Below are 20,191 nucleotides of genomic sequence, written 5' to 3'. Positions count from 1 at the left end.
AAAACAACAATATCAATCTTTGGTGCATTTTTGGTCAGGAAGCCAATATCTTCAGAGTCTGATCTGGTAGCACCAGATGCCCTAACAGGTATTACCACTCAGGGCGAAAGTGAACTTGGGAGCAATGGTAACCAAGAGACAATTCCACATTTCCCACAGCCCCAAAATGGATCTTACTACTGGATGTCTTAAGGTTATATCCAGGACCTTTACATTTATTATACATAAACATACACAAAATAATTACCTCATTAAAAAGATTAAATAAGACTAAAATATGAAATGCCCATTATATGTATATATTATTGCTTTCCATACATGTTTAAAACACAAATTGTTCTAAAATTGAATAAGATGTCAAAAACAGAATTTTGTTGTCAATTTAAAAACAGGACACAACAGTTTTATTTATTAAAAGAATATTTTAATAATTATTTTTTAAATAAGATGATTTATTTACTTGAATCCAAAAATGCAGTTCCAAAAGTTAAGATGCCAGAATTGGATACGGTTTAGCTAAAATATGGAACACACAATGGAAGTCACTAAGCATGAACCGAAATACGAAACCATATGGAAATAATTTATTTCAAAATATTATTTTAGTTTAAATGCTTCTTGTACTATCATGAAAGACTAATAAAATAATAAACTTTTATTTTTTATATTTCCATAAAAATAGAAAAAACTTTATTTACAGAAATGTAAAAAAAATTTTTTTTTTAAATTATTTCCATATGAATATATTTTAAATATTTAAAAAAATTATTCATAGAAATGTAAACTATGAAAGTTTAAATTACTTTTTTTAAATAAAATATTTCCATATGAATATATTTTAAATATAAAAAAAAATATTTATAGAAATATAAAAAACAAAAAGATTATTGTTTTTTTTATTATTTCATGATAAAACAAAGTGTTTCTATATGGTTTCGTGTTTCGTTTCATATTTAGTGACTTCCATTCATATTTAACTAAACTGAGTCTACTTCTAGCATCTTAACTTTGGGAACTGAATTTTTGAATTTAACCATATTATTTTGATTCATTGGACTACGGTTCTTGTCTAGAGTGTGATTTTCACAATGTTTTGGTTGATGTAACCTCCGACCTTCTTCAGGTGTATCTTGTTGAACTTGGGAATGTTTCTGTCGAATTTGGAAATTTGGACAAAATTTTGAATGGAATTGTTTATTTACTTCACGGGATAGCATGCTCTTGTTCTGTCAGCCATGACTGGATAGAGGTTCTAAGTAATTCGCAATTATATTTTTAAATCGCCCACACTGAGAACTGAACCTTCAGGTGAATATCACTTTTTACAATTGATTTTTCCAAATATCCTAATGACTGCACTAGTACAAATTTTAGGACCCTTAAACCTATTTTCATTTCTAGTTATAAATATCACTATTTATTACCAATTATTATTGCTATATATTACTGTGTATATATATCATTCAAACACGATAGCATTTTATTATATGGTTAAGTGGCAGTTTTAGTCATTTAGAACTGCTTTAAAGCTTCACCGCTCACTCATTTTTCAACCAAATTTCAAACAATTATTACAGTTTATAGATCACCTTCTCAGCTATATTGTGAAAAACTTTTTTTAATTTTCGTTGAGTAAAGCAAAAGTTATGAATTTTCTGGTGAGCAACGCTTTTTATGACTGGTTTCCATAGCAACCACATGGCTTCAGTGACTACTGTTGCTACTAATTCACTGCTGTCGCTAAAAGAGAAGTAACATGTGAAACAGAGAATGAAAGCATAAAAGGAAGATAATTGGAGGAATTTTATTGAAAGCAGACGAGTGCTGTACATTGTTATTACAGATGTGTTTATGGGGGGGGGGAATAAGACCAAAATTAAACAAAGAAGTGAATTTATTGGAGGCCTGGAAAAATCATGGAGTACAATAAAAAAAAAAAAAGCGAGCATGAAAAGTAATATGGTTAAGCTTAAACATGGAAAAGTAAAGGACTAGTTGTTAAAACTGGAAAAGAAAAAGACAAGATATTCTAGTAAAAAATATAATAAATTTATAACTTAAAATGTTACAGTATTCAGAATTTTTTTAAAAATTCAATTTATAACATTATATAATCAATTCTTAATGCTGCAATATTTTAAGTCATAAATTTATTATATTTTTACTAGAATACAGTGTCCTTTTCTTTTCCAGTTTTAATAATTAGTCCTTTACTTTTCGATGCTCGCATTTTTCTATTGTAATATATATATATATATATATATATATGTGTGTGTTATTGTTTTTACTTATTACTTGTATATATTATCTTTATTTATAATTAATGGTTCCCATATCATATTAAATTCTATACTAGGTCTCCCAGCATATGTGCTGCTTCTTTGAGCTATCTTGTTCTCCACCATTCTTCTTTATCTATAATTTTTACTTTGTCCCATAATGGAAGATGATTTCCCTTTTCCCTCCAGATATGATCAGCTATACCCAATTTTTCAATCTCTCCATGTACTATGGCTTTTTGATGTTCTTTTAACCCTACTTTTAGTGGACGACATGTCTCACCTTTGTATAGTTTTCCACATTTACATGGGATCTCATACAGTTCTTAGTCATGATTTTTTCTGTAGGGAGCTTGACTCTCACAAGCTGTTCTGGGAGTTAAATCACTCCTGAATACTGTCCTAATGTCATATGGGTTACACATTCATTGAAGTTTTTCGGATAAGCCCTTTGTATATGGTATACAAACTGTAATGAGTTTCTGAGTGGTGTTCTTTTGTGTCTGGTCCAGATTTCTTGGAGCTGATATCATGCTCTCTGGATAGTTGTTTTGGTGGAGGGTTTCTCTTAAACTGTCCATCTCCTCTTGATATGCACTGCTATTACTACATATTGCTTTTGCTCGGTGTTGTAGGCAACAGACAATTCCTTTCTTAACATTATATGGAAGTTGAAGTTTAGGTACTGTCCAGTGAAAATTGGCTTTAGGTATAAAGATGATATAAACTCCTGACCAGTGCAGGTAATCAGCATATCTAGATTAGTTGGTTGGTTTTTGTTTTACGGCATATCAAACCTTTTTAGGTCATTTAATGCCGAATCCAGTGATTTTGAAGAAAAAGTTTTTAATAGAATATTTGTTTTTTTTTCAAAAAAGTTTCTATTTAACCCATAGTTGAGACCTTAACAGGTACTACCACTCCGGGTCAGAGTGGACCTGGGAGCAATGGCAATTAAGGGGTGGCTCCACACTCCCCAAAGCCTACAAGCTGGGGCCTCACCATCGGATATAGTTTAAAGTCATATCCAGGACCAGCATATCTAGGAATGATAATTTGCTGTTATGTTCTTTTTCCATTGTGAACTGTATAGTTGGATGGATCAAGTTCACATGGTCTAATAATGTTTGAACATCTTCCTGATGGGGCCAGAGTATGAATGTATCATACACATAGCGCAACCACATTGTTGGCTTTGGTATTGTTGATCCTAATGTCATTTCAAAATATTCCATATATACATTGGCCAGTACTGGGGACAATGGTAATCCCATCACCAGACTTTCTTTCTGCCGATATATATCGGATCTCATCAAGAAGTATGTAGTTTCTACACAGAAGTTAAACATCTCCATTATATTGTCAATTGGGATGCAAGTGCGTTCCTTCAGTGAGGCATCAGAAGTCAGCTTGCCCCGCATCACATCATCACTGTCAAAGTCTCATCAGTGGATACTTTCATGAACAGACTTACTACATCTAGACTCACCATTTGAATGGGATCATTTTTTATTATTTCCACAAAGTGAGTCATGTTCTTGATGTATGATGGAGATTTGTTGATGATTGGAGTGATTATATCTACCAGGAATCGGCTCAATAGATGGCATGCTGAATCTTGGGCGATGACAATGGCTCTTAATGAAATACCATCTTTGTGAATCTTAGTGGGGGCCATATAGGTGTGATAGCTTGCTGTAATGCTGTACTAGCTGTCTGTATTTTGCAGGTGGTATTAGCTCCTTATTCTTACTGAGGATCTGTGACAGCTTTCTTTCCATTTTTCAAAGATTCTTTTTCACTTTACAGTAGCCACCAGATTCTAGTAAATCTGACAATTTCTTGGAATATTCTGCTCTATACATTACCACTGTAGCATTGCCTTTGTCTGCTGGTAGTATTATATCACTGTCACTACTCAGAGACTTAATAGCCAATACTTCTTTTGAAAGGTTCGCTTTTGGAGGTTTTGAATTCTCGAGTGCTTGTCTCACTTTTCACTTTAGTTCATCTCCTTGTGCTTTGGGTTTATTCAAGGCAGTCTCCTCTATTGGAGCTATCATATCTAAGTATGGAATTAGCTTGATGGTTGTGGCAAAGTTGAGACCTTTGTTAAGCACTGATTCCTCAGAGGGAGTTAGCTGACATTTACTTTTGTTGACAATGGCTCTTATTGGTGAATAGTAGACCTGGAGTCTTATGTCCTTAACTTTTAGATTTTCCAATTTCTTTATTTGGCAAGATTTAACCTACTTAAATTCTTTCTTATAGGATATGTTGAGGTATTCATGGATGCGAGTTTTGTCATCAGTCCGACATACTCTGTTTAACAAGTTCAAAACTCCTAAAATTTGAACTAGAATTGTCTGCTAGGACCTGTGGTGCAGTAGTTAGAGTACTTAGAAAAATCAATTGTAAAAAGTGATATCCACCTGAAGATTGAAGGTTCAATTCTCAGTGTGGGTGATCGAAAAAAATACAATTGCGAATTACTTAGTCTGACAGAATAAGAGCATGCTACCCCCATCCAAATTCCCAATTTCAACAGAAACATTCCAGAGTTCGACAAGATACACCTGAAGAAGGTTGGAGGTTACATTGACTGAAACGTAGTGAAAATCTCACTCAAGATGAGAGCAGTAGTCAAAATAATATGAATAACCAATCCTCATATCAAAAATTGAGAAACATCTTAACCATTTATTTAAAAAAATATTTAAAATATTAGAATAAATGAATTGTTGCTTTTCTTGATTTAACAATATATTTAACTGATAGAGTTTTATAGGAAAAAGAAACAAAAGATGGTATGTCAGCAGCTGTTGAATTTCCCTGGGGTCATGTTAATAATAAACAAGTACAATATATGTTTTTTGATTAATATTAAATCTACAAGTAGTAAATTGGATAATGATTAATGAAATTAAAAAAATATATATTCTTGTTTAGGATTCACTATATATTAAAAAAAAAAAAAAAAAAAACTGTAGTGTACACATCTCTGATGAAACGAAAATATCATATTCCAAAAATCACCATAAATTGATTAAGTTGTTTTATTTTCAAATAAGAAAATCATTTTTAAGCGATTAATGGGAATTTGTAGGCAAGAAAACATAAATTTAGTATTGTTGAATTACTCCTTGCTCCTTCCAATACTCATCTATATATTAATACCATAGCGTGTGTTTTATTTTGTGTGTCACGCTTACAATTTTTTCTTTTGAGTGAAGGTTGTTTAATTTTATGACCTTCCATTTTTTGTAATAAACAATTTTACCAAGAATTCTTCACAAGTTTTGGTTTCAGTTTCGAATTATAGCTGAAAGAAATCAAGTTATATACACATACAGAGTCTAACCCGGATATAAGAGACGTCGTCTCCAGACCTACACTTTATATCAGTTTTTCTTATATTATGGTCTCTTATATCCAGGTTACACTGTTTATATATATATCTTCATATGTTTTGGTTTCGATTCAAGCTGATGCACCCAAGACATATGGATATATATATATATATATATATGTTTTTTGGAAATCACAACTTCATAATATATAAGAATCAATAGAAAATTGACTTTATAATAATAAATATGAAATCTGCATAAATTCAAATATCATATTTAAACGTAATTCATGACCGGGCTATGCCAAGCGTCTCTGCTAGCCTAGGTAACTACTTTTGCAATTTTAACAAAAGAGCTACAATAATATCAGGGCATCTCCATTTACGGTGAACATCCACCAAATGCCAACATCAATATATTACATATGATAGACTCCGCTGTGGAATTTTCATAGGTCCTGCTAGTAAAATTTGATTTTCATATTTAAAAAATAAAACCACTGGATCAATTTATATGATTTTTGGAATACAATATTTTTTTTTTCATCACAGGTACATACATTATACAAACTTTTCTTTATTTTTGTTTTTTTAATGTCGGTGAATTCTGGACAAGAACCAAAATAATTTCTTGTGGAAATTGAAATCTTACATAAAGAGAATAAATAAAAAAAATTTACTTACTTTTAGAGTCTTATTGCTAGCGTCGTAGGTTTTGCCATTTTCACGGACATAAATTGGACAGAGGTTAGAATTGCAACTATGCCAATTATCAAGTGTTGGTCGTTCACCAGGATCCATCACCTATTCAAACAAAAATTGATTTAACTTTATACATTTTTGGAATAATTGTTGAAATTCATAGTTATTTTCTAGTTGAATCACAATATTCCAGTTTGACTTGATTTGAAATTTCATGAATTTTGAGATATTGGTCTTTGTCCAGAATTCACTCTATATTAAAAACATAACTAAAGGAAAATCTGTATGATGTACATATCCAAAAAAGATCATTTTTATGTGATTAACAGAAATTCATAAACATCACAGCATAAATCTTGCAACTTTGAATTATTGTTGACGGTTTTTAAAATGATAAGCAAGACAGTCTCCCTTCAGTTACTCATAAAATTTGATTTTCTTTTTAAAAATAAAACTACTTAATCCAGTAGTTTTATTTTTAAATAGGAAAATCAAATTTTGTGAGTAACTGAAGAGCCAGTGTCTTGCTTGCCATTTTGAAAACAATGTTAAGAAACAATGGGAGGTAACTCTACAATATTTCAAACTTCTGAGATTTATGTCGTGTAATACATCTATCAATTGCTTAAAAATGATTTTCTTTATAAAAACAAAACGACTTGATTAATTTACATGATTTTTTAAATATATGTTTTGTCTTGGGTACGTACTATATAGATTTTTTTTTTTATTTCTGTATTTCAAGATAGGGAAAATTCTGGACAACCACAGGTTTTATTTTACAAAAGCAGTTTTTATTTTTATACAGGGTGACCCCCCCCCCCCAAAAAAAAAACAAAAGCTAAATGGAGGCCATCTAGAACATATACTGTAGAACGGAGAAAAAAAGACCATAGTGTTTTGATCTGATGTTTTGAATATAATAAACTAGTTAGAACCAAAGTTTCATTTCATTCAGACAAAACACTAAGAAACGGGGGCTAATTAGAGTTGGGGCCCGCTTTTTTGGGGGGTCATCCTGTATGTAGATAAGTTCTTCATGAACTTGTTCTTGTCAGGACCAGTTGTACAGTGTACAAAACAGCAGGTGATTAGCCTACAATTTGCATAAAATCCTGAGCATTATAAACCTCCCATAAACTGTGATGGTCTTTGGGTGCGTTTTCAGCAAAGGCTACGTCATGCCCTCTTTTCTTTGAAAAGGGATTAGAGTCAATTCATGTGGCTATATTAATATACTGTCTACTGTTATTAAACACTGGATGGAAAAGGTGACTGTGGAAAGGCCATACATGCAACAGCAAAATTCTGCTTCATTTAACACTTCCAGAAAAACCCAGATGTGACAGACTTCACCAGTCCCAACATTTGATCCCAAACTCATCCGATTGCAATCCCATTGACTATAATGTATGAATTGCAGTTGAGAAAGACACTAACCATATTGGCTGGAATAGCAAGAGTTTGGATTGCCAGGAATTTGCTTTCAGCATAAAATTACACTAACACCTTTGGATAAGGTGGTCATCTCTACCTCACCTCAAAATCCCTCTTTTCCAGTGCTTTTTACGTCTTTTTTTCTCTGCATACCATATTTTTCAATCCTATTAACTACTTGGATGAGAAGAATTTCTGCTAGGATTAGTTGAACAGGTGGTTAGTCTGTCATCCACAAAGTTTTGCACATCATAAAAACCAACTTCCTTCAAACTGTGATGGTCTTTGGGTATGTTTCCAATAAAAGTCCATGTCATGTCGTTCTCATGTTAAAAAGAAACTGATTCAATTCAAGTGGCTATAATATTGCTTTTCACTGTTGTCAAGTGCTGGATGGAGAAGGTGCCTGGAGAAAGGCTAGAGACACAGTAGTAGGAATCTACTCCATGTAACATCACTTGGAAATCCTAGAAAGTGGCTGTATACAAACTTCCAAAGCTTCACTAGTCCCAACATTTGGTTCTTCAATCTGCTTGATAATTATGTGCATGCTTTTATTACTTCCAATAAACAGAATTCATTCCAATCAGCACATATGATAATGAAATAGAAACAAGCAAACATTGCTGTTTATTGACTGGAAATTCTTTTATGTTAGGCAATATATATATATATAAATAAAAAAAAATAAATTAAAAAAAAAAAATTTACGTGATTCCTCCAGCCTTGACAGACGTGTTTTAAATATTCTCTCCAGTGCTTTTTCTTTTAATGATTTGGAATTCTCTTCCATTTGCGATTTTTTCCAAGGAACTCTGCCTTTTGGATCATTTTGGACCATTTGGAATTTACCCATTGGATTGGAAATTTTAAATTCGACCGTTTTGGATTTTACCATTCTTGGATGTTTTACCCTTCACCGGACTATCCATTCATGTGAAATCTTTTTATCATTTTTCTTTTACCTCCTATTCCCCTTACCTCACCCTTTTTTTTAACCAAGTAAGATCTGTGACTTACTTGTAGTTTCATTAAATACTTTTATATGCAAAGTCCGATCCTGCATTTTGCTAATTCCTGCCCTCTGATGAGAAGGAGAGTATTTCTTCGAAACTGTGGATTAAGGACTATCCACTTATCATGTGCTTCCTTTTTTAAAATTAAATATGTTTTTAACTCTTTTTCAAGATGTCTTTTAACATGTTTTATTAATTATTTGTTCATATATATAACACTGAATACATGTTTTAGTGTCTCAGATTTCATTGAAACTTTCATAAAAATTATCCTTAGACAAGTTTTAAATCGATAGAAGACTAGATTTTTTTACCCATTTAAAATAGGCAAAAGTTGTAGCACATTGACTTAGAATGAGCGCTTTATGCCAAAATGATGGTAGAATAGGGTAAAAGTTGTGCTCATTTTTGCATTAAATACAAATCCATTTTAATCCATATTAACTGTGCATCGAACAGATACTATAATACTTAGTTCACTGCACCTTATCACAACAAAGGTCCATACAAAAATTTCTACCGTATCAGCTCAGTATTTCTCAAAAAACTTTTAGAGTAAATGTGATATTGTGGTGATTAATTATATTAATCCTAACTATGCATGAAATGGATACCATAATACTTAGTTCGATGCACCTTATAATAGCAAAGGTCTATACAAAATTTGAGCCAAATAGGCCCAGTAATTTTCAAGAAAAAGTGGAACAAATGGACGAACTAAGAGAAATGTAATACGGTAGAACCCCATACGGTGACGTTAGGATATGTTTTTTTTCAGATTACGGTGTGGAATACAATGTTTTTCCTACCCATCGTTATAGTATTTGCCCCACCTTACAGTGTTATTAATGTTATTTGATTATATACATGTGTATTATATACATGTGTATTATATACGGTACTGTATTTTGTAACTAATTTTTGTATGTCATATTTTGGGGTTCTACTGCATAGATGTTCTGAATTGCTATATATTGCTATTTTAACCTTCAAGATAACTGTAAATGAATCATTATTTTTTTAGTTTTTGTAAGAGAACAGAGAACATGATTACCTGTCTTTGGAACTGTATGTGGCCATGAAGCTGTTGTCCCACAGAGGCAACTTTATTAAAGTATTGTAGGATACAGCGAAGTTTAGCACATTGGGAGGGCCTGGAGAGAAAAATAGGAAACATTTCATTTAAAAGTCGAAATAAATCAAATTGTTAATATAGACAACCATTATGTATGCATACACAATGACATTGAAATCAAATTTGTTTCTATCTATTTTTCGTAACATGCAAAGGTTCTTGTCTATATTAAAAGACAAAAAAACAGTATATAATGTATATAACAATGATGGAATGAAAATGTCATATTCCAAAAATCATATAACTTAATCAAGTATTACGTTAACAAGAAAGTTGTGGGGGTTTTTAACTTTTAAATTCAAATGACCATATCTCAGCTCAAACAAAAATTTATTGATCAAAGTAAGCACAATCAGAATCAACACACTTTTGCCAACGCCAAACAAGTTTATTTATGCCAGTAACGTAAAAATCTTGTGTTCTAGTGGAAATGATATTGCTTAGATTTTTTTAAGCATTTCTCATGCAGAAAGTTGTCAAGATGCTTGAAAAAGTAGTTAGGTGAGAGGTCTGGAGAGTATGGCAGATGAGGCAGAGTTTCGTAGCCCAATTCGTTCAACTTCTGCAGGGTCAGTTTAACAATGTGCTGTTGGGCATCGTCGTGGAGAAGAAGTTACCATATTCTGTTGACTAATGCTGGGATATTGTTGTCGAAGTTTCTGATGCATTTCATCCATTTGTTGACAGTACTTATCTGCCATAACGGTTTCGTCTGCATTTAAAAGACTAATGGATGAGATCAGTCACAGATCACTAAAAAGAATGACCTTTTGGTGCAACTCAGGCTTCGGGAAGTGTTATGGAGTTTCGTCACCAAGTTGAGCATCACTGGTTGTTGTAAAAAAATCAGAGAAACAGGTTGTTCTTCTTGCATAAAAGGGAAGATGATACTTCATAATGGTGTTTTTTTTTTTGGTTGTTGTTCAATTAGTGAGGCACCCATTTATCAAATTTTTTTTTGTCTTTCCAATCTATCAAGTGGTTGGAAATCGTTGTATACTTTCTCAAACTGTTGTGCATAGATTGGCTTCAACTAAGGCTCTTAATTGATCATTGTCAACATCCGATGGCCTACCAATAGCCTCATCCTCTTCAAGACTCTTGTCACTGCCACAAAATTTCTTAAACTACCATTGTGCTGTATGTTCAGTAGTGGTTCCTGGGCTAAATGCTTCATTGATATTGTGAGCCGTTTCAGCAACTTTTCGGCCTAGCTTGATTTGAAATAAGAAAAATATGCAAAATTCTGAAACGGCATAATTATTTTAAAACGATTATAATTTAAACGATTAGACAGAGTGAAAAACGTTCTTTAAAACGATATTACAGTAAAGGTATTATAATGCAAACTTATTTGAAATAAAAATTATAAATTCTGCAAGAACTTTCTTCTCAACCTAATAGTTTTAATTTTAATTCAGAAAATCAACTTTTATGAGTAAGTGAGAAGGGACCGTCTCATACGGCTATCTTGAACAAACATTAATAGCTTATAATTGTTTAAAAATGATTTTCTTTATAAACATATAACTAGTTGATCAATTTATGTGAGTTTTGGAATATCATCTTTTGTTCCATCATGGGTATGTACATCATAAAGATTTTTAATGTACTTTTATTTTTTAATGTAGAGACAATTCTGGATAACCACCCATGCAAATCTATAAAAAGTAACCAATCAAATTGTTTACTCAAAAGCAAAACAAATGGGAACAGATTAATAAATATTTTTCATTTTTGTCCCTTAAGCACCAAGTTTTTTTTAAATTTAGAAGCATCATACAAGTTTTCACTCCATGTTAATTTCTTTAAAACATTGTTGTGTAGATATAATTTCTTTAAAACATTGTTGTGTAGATATGTTGTGCAGCTATACATACCACCATTATATATGTGTGCGTGTGTGTGTGTTCAAAATGTAAGTTTAGTAAGCCAATTCATTGCAGATTCTTTTTGTTTTTCATCTTATTTTTCCTTGTGGCATAATAATGCCACTAAGGAAAACAAACTCGTTCTGTGTTATCAACAGGGACTTTTAAATGTCCAGGTTAGCAGATCCACATTGTCACGCATGGAAAGTTATATGAGGATATGTTTTCCGTGATAACACCGAACGGGTCTCGTTTTTCTTCATGGCATCATGCTACAAGGGATAAATAAGATGAAAAATAAAATAAAAAAAAACAAACAAACTGTGTCTATCCTACTGAAGACGTTTTTATGTTGGAAGTACTTTTGATCTATAAACAAATAAATGTTTGCTATCTAAAAAAATCTGCTTGAATTGGTTTACTAAACTTACATTTTGAACTTGCACTTAATGCTTTTATCACAAAGAAAACTCATCTTCACACACACACACACAAGCATTTCAGCCCGGCGTTGTTGAGCAAAAAAAAAAAGTGGTAGTAGGAAGGCAGGCTCGAACCCATACCGTAAAGGAGGAAAAGAACAAGAAAAAAACCAGACGTCTATGCTGTTACAACCACCGCAAAACCGGAGGTGACATTTTTTAATATTAAAACTAGACAATCGAAAGGAGAGGATGACTTTCAAAAATATCGGCGAAAAAAGCGCCCCCCGCCCCCTGTAGAAAAGTGCCAAGTTTAAGGTGAAGATACTTTTTTTTTCCCTCGATATTTATCGTCTGAAAGGTCAAACTTCAAAACAATACTGATCTTGAGAAAATCCGTCGCCTCTGTCGAAAGTATTGGGCAGACATGCAAACATACATACATACATACATTTATATATTGGTAACTAAAAATTTTCGACCCAAACTGATGAAAAAGCTTGCCCTATCTCTGAATACCCTTTATGTAAAATTTCAAATGTTTAGACCAGAAATTGTCTGAGTAATTTGGTAGAGACTGCAGAGATCAAATTTTTTTTAACCATGACCCCTATTATGACCTCTTAAAATTTATTGTTTTGGGCTCAAATCAAGTTATTAATTTAGATCCATGTCCAAGGAACCTATATCTAAAATTTCAAGTGTTTAGACCCAAAATTGTCGGAGGAGTTTGGTAGAGTTCTCAAATGTCAAATCATTGAACTTTGACCCCTCAACAGCCAAATTTCTAGCCCAAAACCGATCACATAGATTTTCCCAAATCTCAGTACCCTGTATAGCAAATTTCGAGTCTGTAGACTTTAAATTGACAAAGGAAATGTACGCACACACAGACACGTTCACTTTTATAGATATATAGATGTGCATATACATACAAACACACACCTTTGTAAGTTAGCAAAGTGCTTGATTATTAAAAAAAAAAAAAAACTTTCAAAAGCAGCATATTATTTATTCATACATGTGTTACAGAAGATGAGAACAACATTAAGACCATCTGTTTCAAATTCAAAACAAAGGTAGTAAATATCTGGTCATTGTACTTTTCCTCCGCTACTTTTCAAGGAGAAAGATATAAACAGGGGCTGAACAGAATTTGAGATAGGCAACCAGATAATGGTCCCATTTGTTTGGATTTGACGCCGATAGTACCAATGATTTTCTAATCTTTTATAGCATATATATATATATATATATATATATATATATATATATTAAACCCTCAGGGGTGTAGACATTAATTTAGTAGACAACCTGTGATTGTGATGCCATCATTTTCTTCAGTCATCAATAGTGCACAGTTACTACACATTTGTTTTAATGGATCACACCATCCAGTGTACATCACAGAGACAAACAAACAAAATAGACCTCTCCTCCTCCTCCTGTTTTTAGTGGATGATGTCATTTTTTTTTTTTGTAATCCAGTGTGCTCAGAGATAAATTTATAACACAGAGATAACGGACAAGATCCAGACCTTTAGGATTTGACATGATTTGTAGAGATAAAACACTATAATAGATTCCCTCTTTCTTTCTCTCAAATTTTAAGAAGGATTTCATTTTGTATCACCATTAATCAATAGTTACCCATTGTCTTTGTGATATCATTCACAAACAAACAAGATATCAAGATCCAGAGTTTTAGTAATAGTAGACAGAATAGCAATGTTAGAAGAAATGATTTTGAATACAAGATGAATTTTACTTATTTTAATCACAAATCTAATTTTGCACTGATAATGAATTACTAAACTCAAGTATTATTAATTGTACATAAGCATAATTGGTTCTTGCCCAGAATTACTACTATATTAAAAAACAAATATGAAGAAAAATCTGTACGATGTACGTACTCATGACAAAACGAAAATATATTCCAAAAATCCTGTAAATTGATCAAGTAATTTTATTTTCATACAGAAAATCATTTTTTAAGCAATTGATGTCAGTTAACAGGTATTACAACATAAATCTCGCAATTTTAAATAATTGAGTTATCTCCCTTTATTTGTGAACTACTTTTAAAACCGTGAGCAAGTCGGTTTCCCTACAGTTACTCATAAAATTTGAATTTCTTTTTAAAAAATAAAACTACTTAATCAATTTACACTATTTTTGGAATACGAAACTTTCGTTTTGTCACGAGTATGTACAGCATACAAATTTTATTTTTGTATTTTTTAATAAAAGAGGAATTCTGTATCTGAATCAATTTATATAGAAATAATGCAGACACATTCAGCAATGATAAAATGAAATACTTCATATCAAGACTAACTTTACTTACTTTAATGAGATTTTTTACAAGTTTAACTTTATTTTTTGTTGCGAGTGTTTAAAAGCGAAAAATTTGGCCATACACATGGAATAATAAAATCAATGGAAATAATTGCTATGTTCAAGAATTAGAAATAAATTTAGCCAAATTTTTTCAGTCATAATTAAAATTCTATTTTACTTTTTCTAAAAATCAGTAAATTCTTTTGCATGAGTAGACATTTTTGTTATCTTTATTGTCAACTATTGAGTTTGATGAACTGGATATAGTATGTGGCAGGAATTAAAAAAAAAAAAAAAAAAACTACTTGACGCAGACATACACCTGCTAGTATTTTACATTAGGGCCCCAAGTCAATGGTGATCAAGTTAGCTAGTGTGAATTTTGACAAAGGTCAACTGAGTGTATGACACTAATCCAGATCTGCAAAAAAGGATCGTTCTCAGAAATGAATGATGTAAAATTGAAGCAGGTCAAATGCTGCAGACAAAGCAAAATATGATGCATGATGTCACATTTTTTTGAGTTGGTAGAAACAAAGATTTTCAAATCTGTCTCCTTGGAAGCCGTGCGAACAAGACACTGCTGATAATGATGTAGGAAACTTGTAATCTCAGGTGAATGTTAATTCGATGTATCTTTTTGTGCACGTCACCTATTTCAGTTGTTGGAAAATAAATAATTAGCTAAAGGAATAATAGTCTCTCTCTCCTGAATTAATTCTCTCTAAATAAAACCTTTTATGAAAACTCTCAATAAATGTCTCCTTATATCAGTCTTTCTTCATGAAAAGAAGCTTATTTCTATTGCAACCAATGAACTAGATGAAACAGCATTGACTAAAAGAAGTGACCATGAAAAGCGGAAAGTGCATAAAAGACCAGTACATATATACACCCCGGATATCTGTATAGAGGTTTTGACTTTTGTTATTGAACATATAACAGCAAGGAAAAAAAAACAAAAGAAATCCTGGTTGATTGATAGTGTCATAACTGTCTGGAAAATAAATATCTCATAATTTGATGTTAAAAACCCTGCAAAAGTCATTCGCAGAGGGAAATACACGGATCACTAAATTAACAACAATAAATGATCTTTTCAAATTGGCAGCAAAATGGAAATTCCACAATGGATGTTTACAAGTGGATACATAAATGTCCAAAACAGTTATGCAAACTAGTCCAAATTAAGATCAAAGTCTACTGTTTATCGAATTCGAAAGATCAATCTGTCAATTCTCGTGCTCCTTCTGCCCTTTATTTGTCCCAAGCAAGCAATAAAAATATACATTCTTGTCCAGAATTCCTCCTGTATTAAAAACAAACAAAAAGAAAAATCTGTATGATGCATACATCTGTAACGGAACAAAGATGTCATATTCCAAAAATCATATAAATTGATCAAGTAGTTTGTTTTTTTTTAACTAAGAAAATCAAATTTTACGAAGAAGCGAGGACGGAGTGTCTTGCTCAACCATCTTGAATAAACAAACAAGATAATTCAAACTCAAGATCAAAATCAGTCTTGTAATGGCTATGACTTATCATTAATCATTTTAAATTGTTTTGATCAATTTATGTAACTTTTTAAATATGACCTTTTTGTTCTATCACAGGTATGTACAAAGATATTTTTGTTTTTTAATATCGGAGGAATGCTGGACAACCAAATATACCATATTGTACACATTAGCAGCATTTGTTTAAGCACAGCAGTATTATTCAACTTGTAATATGGCATAGGTTGGCCATCACTGTTCTAAACTTTAAAAGAAATAAAAAAGATGAAAAAAAATCAAAACAACTAGCTTTTACTTACAGTGGCAGGAACTGGAAGAAGTTAGTGAAATTTATGTTGTTCAATCGCGATGTTTTATCTTTTTTTCGTTCAGGAAATAAGCACAAAAATGCACAAGAAATGATGGATGATATTAAGTTTCGACTGAGCACCACACTGTTGGCTAAGAAAGAAACAAAATTAGTTAAAAAAATAAAAATTTAAAAAAATAAAAAAGCAACATGAACACAAAATAATATGCAAAGATAAATTGTTGCATGAACAAAGGCATAAAAATTAGATATCAATACAGCTATAAACATAAAAATATAAAAAAATTATTCCAACAAGATCAGAGTGTATTACATGTTTTAAAACTGCGCTGTATCTGTCCTCAGTCAGTGAAGAAGAAATCGTTTTAAACTGAAACCATTTTTATTTTTGTCCCAATCCAGAGTTTTGGGGGAGATGGATCCTCCTCCACACACATTAAAAACTGACTTCATGTCTAATTCTATCCTCATGGTGAGGTAAGTAAATCGAGACTAAGCAAAGCATAAGTAAAAGGTACACAGACGATTTAGCTGTTTAGTATTTGCTACTAATGACACACCCATATCAAAACTTGATAAATTAACACAGTTAAACTTATAAATGTATATTTGCACATGTGTAGAGCATACACATTATATTGAACTATGCCTACCAAGTGCCAATTTTTCAATTTTTACCCCTTAGCAGCTCTTTTTTCTGGCTAAAAAGCAAATCTATTTTGTTCCGCAAGTCCGAATGTTCCATATATCAAGTTGTAAGTTTGTAGACTAAAAATTGGGAGTCTAGTTTGATAGAGACTGTTCTGTATAGACAGGCAAGATCATTTATATATATATATATATATATATATATATATATATATTTCAATAAGGTAAAAAGCTATAGCAAACATCTAAATGAGTATTTTAACCATAGTTCCTTATTTCAAAAGGCGAAAAATTAAAAGATACATCTGCCTTACTTTTAATGCTAGGTTTATTTATGGTGTCTTTAAATTTAATAAAAACCCTTCAAAATTTGCTGACGAGGAGACCTTGCTTATTAAAAAACTATATGTAATAATTATTATCCGTAACTTGATGTCTACCACAATAAAAAGCATTGTTTTCCGAAACGATTGTACAGATAATTGATTTTGTTGTTGTTCCTTCTTATGAAACGGATTTTTAATTTGATTATAATTCGATTTTTAAATTTTAAATTATCAATCACATTACTTAATATTGAATTAGCTCTAGGATATTTACCTATCGAGCTTATTTATATATCTAAATTACAACGAGCACTTTCTCTTTCCTGTATTTTAATTAAACTAGTAATTTCACTGTTACATTGAAATACACTCAGCTCTTTAGACTATTGTTCTAATCTCCTTTATATATATATATATATATATATATATATATACATACACACACACACACTAGCAAGCCACCCTGCATTGCCCAGTCATAAAATATGCTTAATATATTTTAATTTATGTAGATTTCATATTATTATAGAGCAAATTTTCTATTGACTACTATATTGTAGAGGGGTTTGGTAGAGACTTTTCGCATACACACTGATACGGTCACATATTTCTGTGTGCTCGAACACTTTCATCTAAAATCCTACGCAATTATGCAGAATGTAGAAACTATACATAAATTGAATTTAGCATAATAGTGAAATGAAACCAATCATTTAATAAGAAACTATAAAAATATATAACTAATTAATTAATGCTTGTTTTTCAAAGGAATATGCAAACTAGTTAACCTTCATGTAATCGCTTGGATATTTATGACTGAGTATATTATGTTTGTTTTAATAATTTTTAAATAGAAAAAGTAAGATCTGGCCTTCAGATCCAAAACATTGTATTAATATAAAGGTTAATAAATTAAATATTTTAGATCCAAGTGCAGTATCTGTTCTGATGCTGCACTCAAGTTAATTTGTTCTTAGTTAAAGCAGAGTAAACCCTTCTATACTAATGCAATTTTTATTTTTTCCTACTGAAAAGGTGCCCCTTTCTGGAGAGCTGGTTTTCCCCCACTTAAAAACGACCTTGTGTTACATATTGCTCTCGTGGGGAAGCAGTATAAAAAAATAGGCTTTTAATATCAATGTCAGAGCAAGAGAAAACCAAACAACTGTATAGCATATGGATTATAATTATAAATAATAATTATTTTTTATTTATTTATTTATTTTATAAATACAGACACTAGTGTTTCATGTTTTCACAATCATGTGTAGGAGTGACAATTCCTATCGGTTGGGAGATTCGAACTCAACCACAAAGCCACCTTTGACTCCATTTGCTAAGCTTAGATATAAGAAAATCAATTTAAACCCTGTAAATTAAAATTTACAAGAATTTATTATTCGACAGAGAATACGAGTCAAAAAGTTAAAATTTTCCTTATTCCATGGAGTTTCAAGGAATGGCTCTTATCTTCAGAGGAAAGTAGTTAGGAAAATAATATTCATAGATAAGCTATAATTTTGCTAGTTGAAAACTTCAAGATATGAGACAAGTCATATTTGTATAAAAGTTAATAATGCAGAAATACATATGTGAAAAGGATATTTCAAATGAAGTCCAGATACAATGAAGAAAAAGTTGAAAATGTAGTACAAACTAAAGAAAATATGGATTGGTTAGATGTAGATTTTAGATTTCTTGGCCTATGGAAGTGAACGAGTTTGATGTTTTTCTCTCATTGTTTGGCTAATATTAACTTTTTCACAACAAAACGTTTTTCCTTGAAAAAATTCTTATACCGCAATATCAAAAAACCATCTTCACTTCTGGAATTTACTTATGTTTACAGATCAACCACTTGTATGATTACAATTACTTTTGAACTATTTCACTTGCATTTCTACATTTAACCAATCAATATTTTCTTTAAATTGCACCACATTTTTAACTGTTTCTCCCCCCCCCTCACCTTTTTCCTAATATAGGGGGAATTCTGGACAAAAACTGAAAAACTGAGTATGTTAGTTTAACTTTTAAAATTTTTATTTAAAAAAAGAAATATTTTAAGAAAATTATCTCCCTTAGTTTTGCTTAGTCCTAAAACTGAGGTCCAATGTTTAATTGGAAATCAATCAATGTCATAAAGAGTAGATTATTCCAAATTTTTTTCAGTTATAACCAATCTTCGGGTACAATGAATTTTAGGTCTACACTGGACAGCAGAAGCAGTATGTTTTTTTATCTTTACTTACTCGATTGCTTTTTGCAGAGAGGAATCCCTTCATGAGGCAGGAGCTTATCAATGGCACAAGCCATATCGACAATGGCTGGAAAAATGAAATGCAAGAAACGTTCTTTTTCGTCCGTACTGGCCACCTGCTCCAGAAAGAGCACGAGTCCTTGATACACACATTGCTGACCCTCCATGTTTTCTTTGTTTTGGTCAGCAGAGCAGCCCCTACCACACGTCGCGTTGGTGGTGGTTCCTCCCCCAGAGAAGGAGGAGGATGCAGACGTACTCTTGCATTTGTTCTGCAAGTACACTTGATGATGGAGTTGAGACAAACCTTGTGGCGTGGCCCCTGAGCCATGGCAGTAAAACCGGAGTTGCAACAGTTGCTGGCTTACAAGATTCCAGTGGGGAAGGTCACATGGAAATAGGACCTTCCTCACACCCATGCTATCCTGGAAAAAGAAAAAGAAAATAAATGTTGATGGGCACACAATTTTTTTATCTATTGAAACATGATCGACATGCATGTGGAAATTTCATAAGAATGATATTTTTTCTATGTATACTAGCAAAACTACCCAGCATTGCCATGGTAAAAGT

The 20,191-nt window shown here is 31.8% G+C and overlaps 1 protein-coding gene across 1 annotated transcript in view; it reads right to left on the bottom strand.

Annotated features, from left to right (window-relative positions):
• LOC145292140 (uncharacterized) overlaps positions 1 to 20,191 on the bottom strand; it is a 159,871-nt gene that overhangs the window by 65,069 nt on the left and 74,611 nt on the right. Inside the window, exons 2-5 of the mRNA XM_080138262.1 lie at positions 19,611 to 20,043; positions 16,374 to 16,515; positions 9,838 to 9,937; positions 6,313 to 6,432 (exon numbers count right to left, since the gene is read on the bottom strand). Coding sequence (XP_079994388.1) covers positions 6,313 to 6,432; positions 9,838 to 9,937; positions 16,374 to 16,515; positions 19,611 to 20,037 — 789 coding nt within the window. The 5' untranslated portion in view covers positions 20,038 to 20,043. The remainder of the gene's footprint in view (positions 1 to 6,312; positions 6,433 to 9,837; positions 9,938 to 16,373; positions 16,516 to 19,610; positions 20,044 to 20,191) is intronic.

Source organism: Euprymna scolopes, chromosome 13 (genome assembly GCF_053919585.1).
Source record: "Euprymna scolopes isolate OS-2025 chromosome 13, ASM5391958v1, whole genome shotgun sequence".
Taxonomy (NCBI): Eukaryota; Metazoa; Mollusca; class Cephalopoda; order Sepiida; family Sepiolidae; genus Euprymna; species Euprymna scolopes.
Note: the sequence above shows the minus strand (reverse complement) of the source record. Positions and strands in the feature narration are given on the sequence as shown.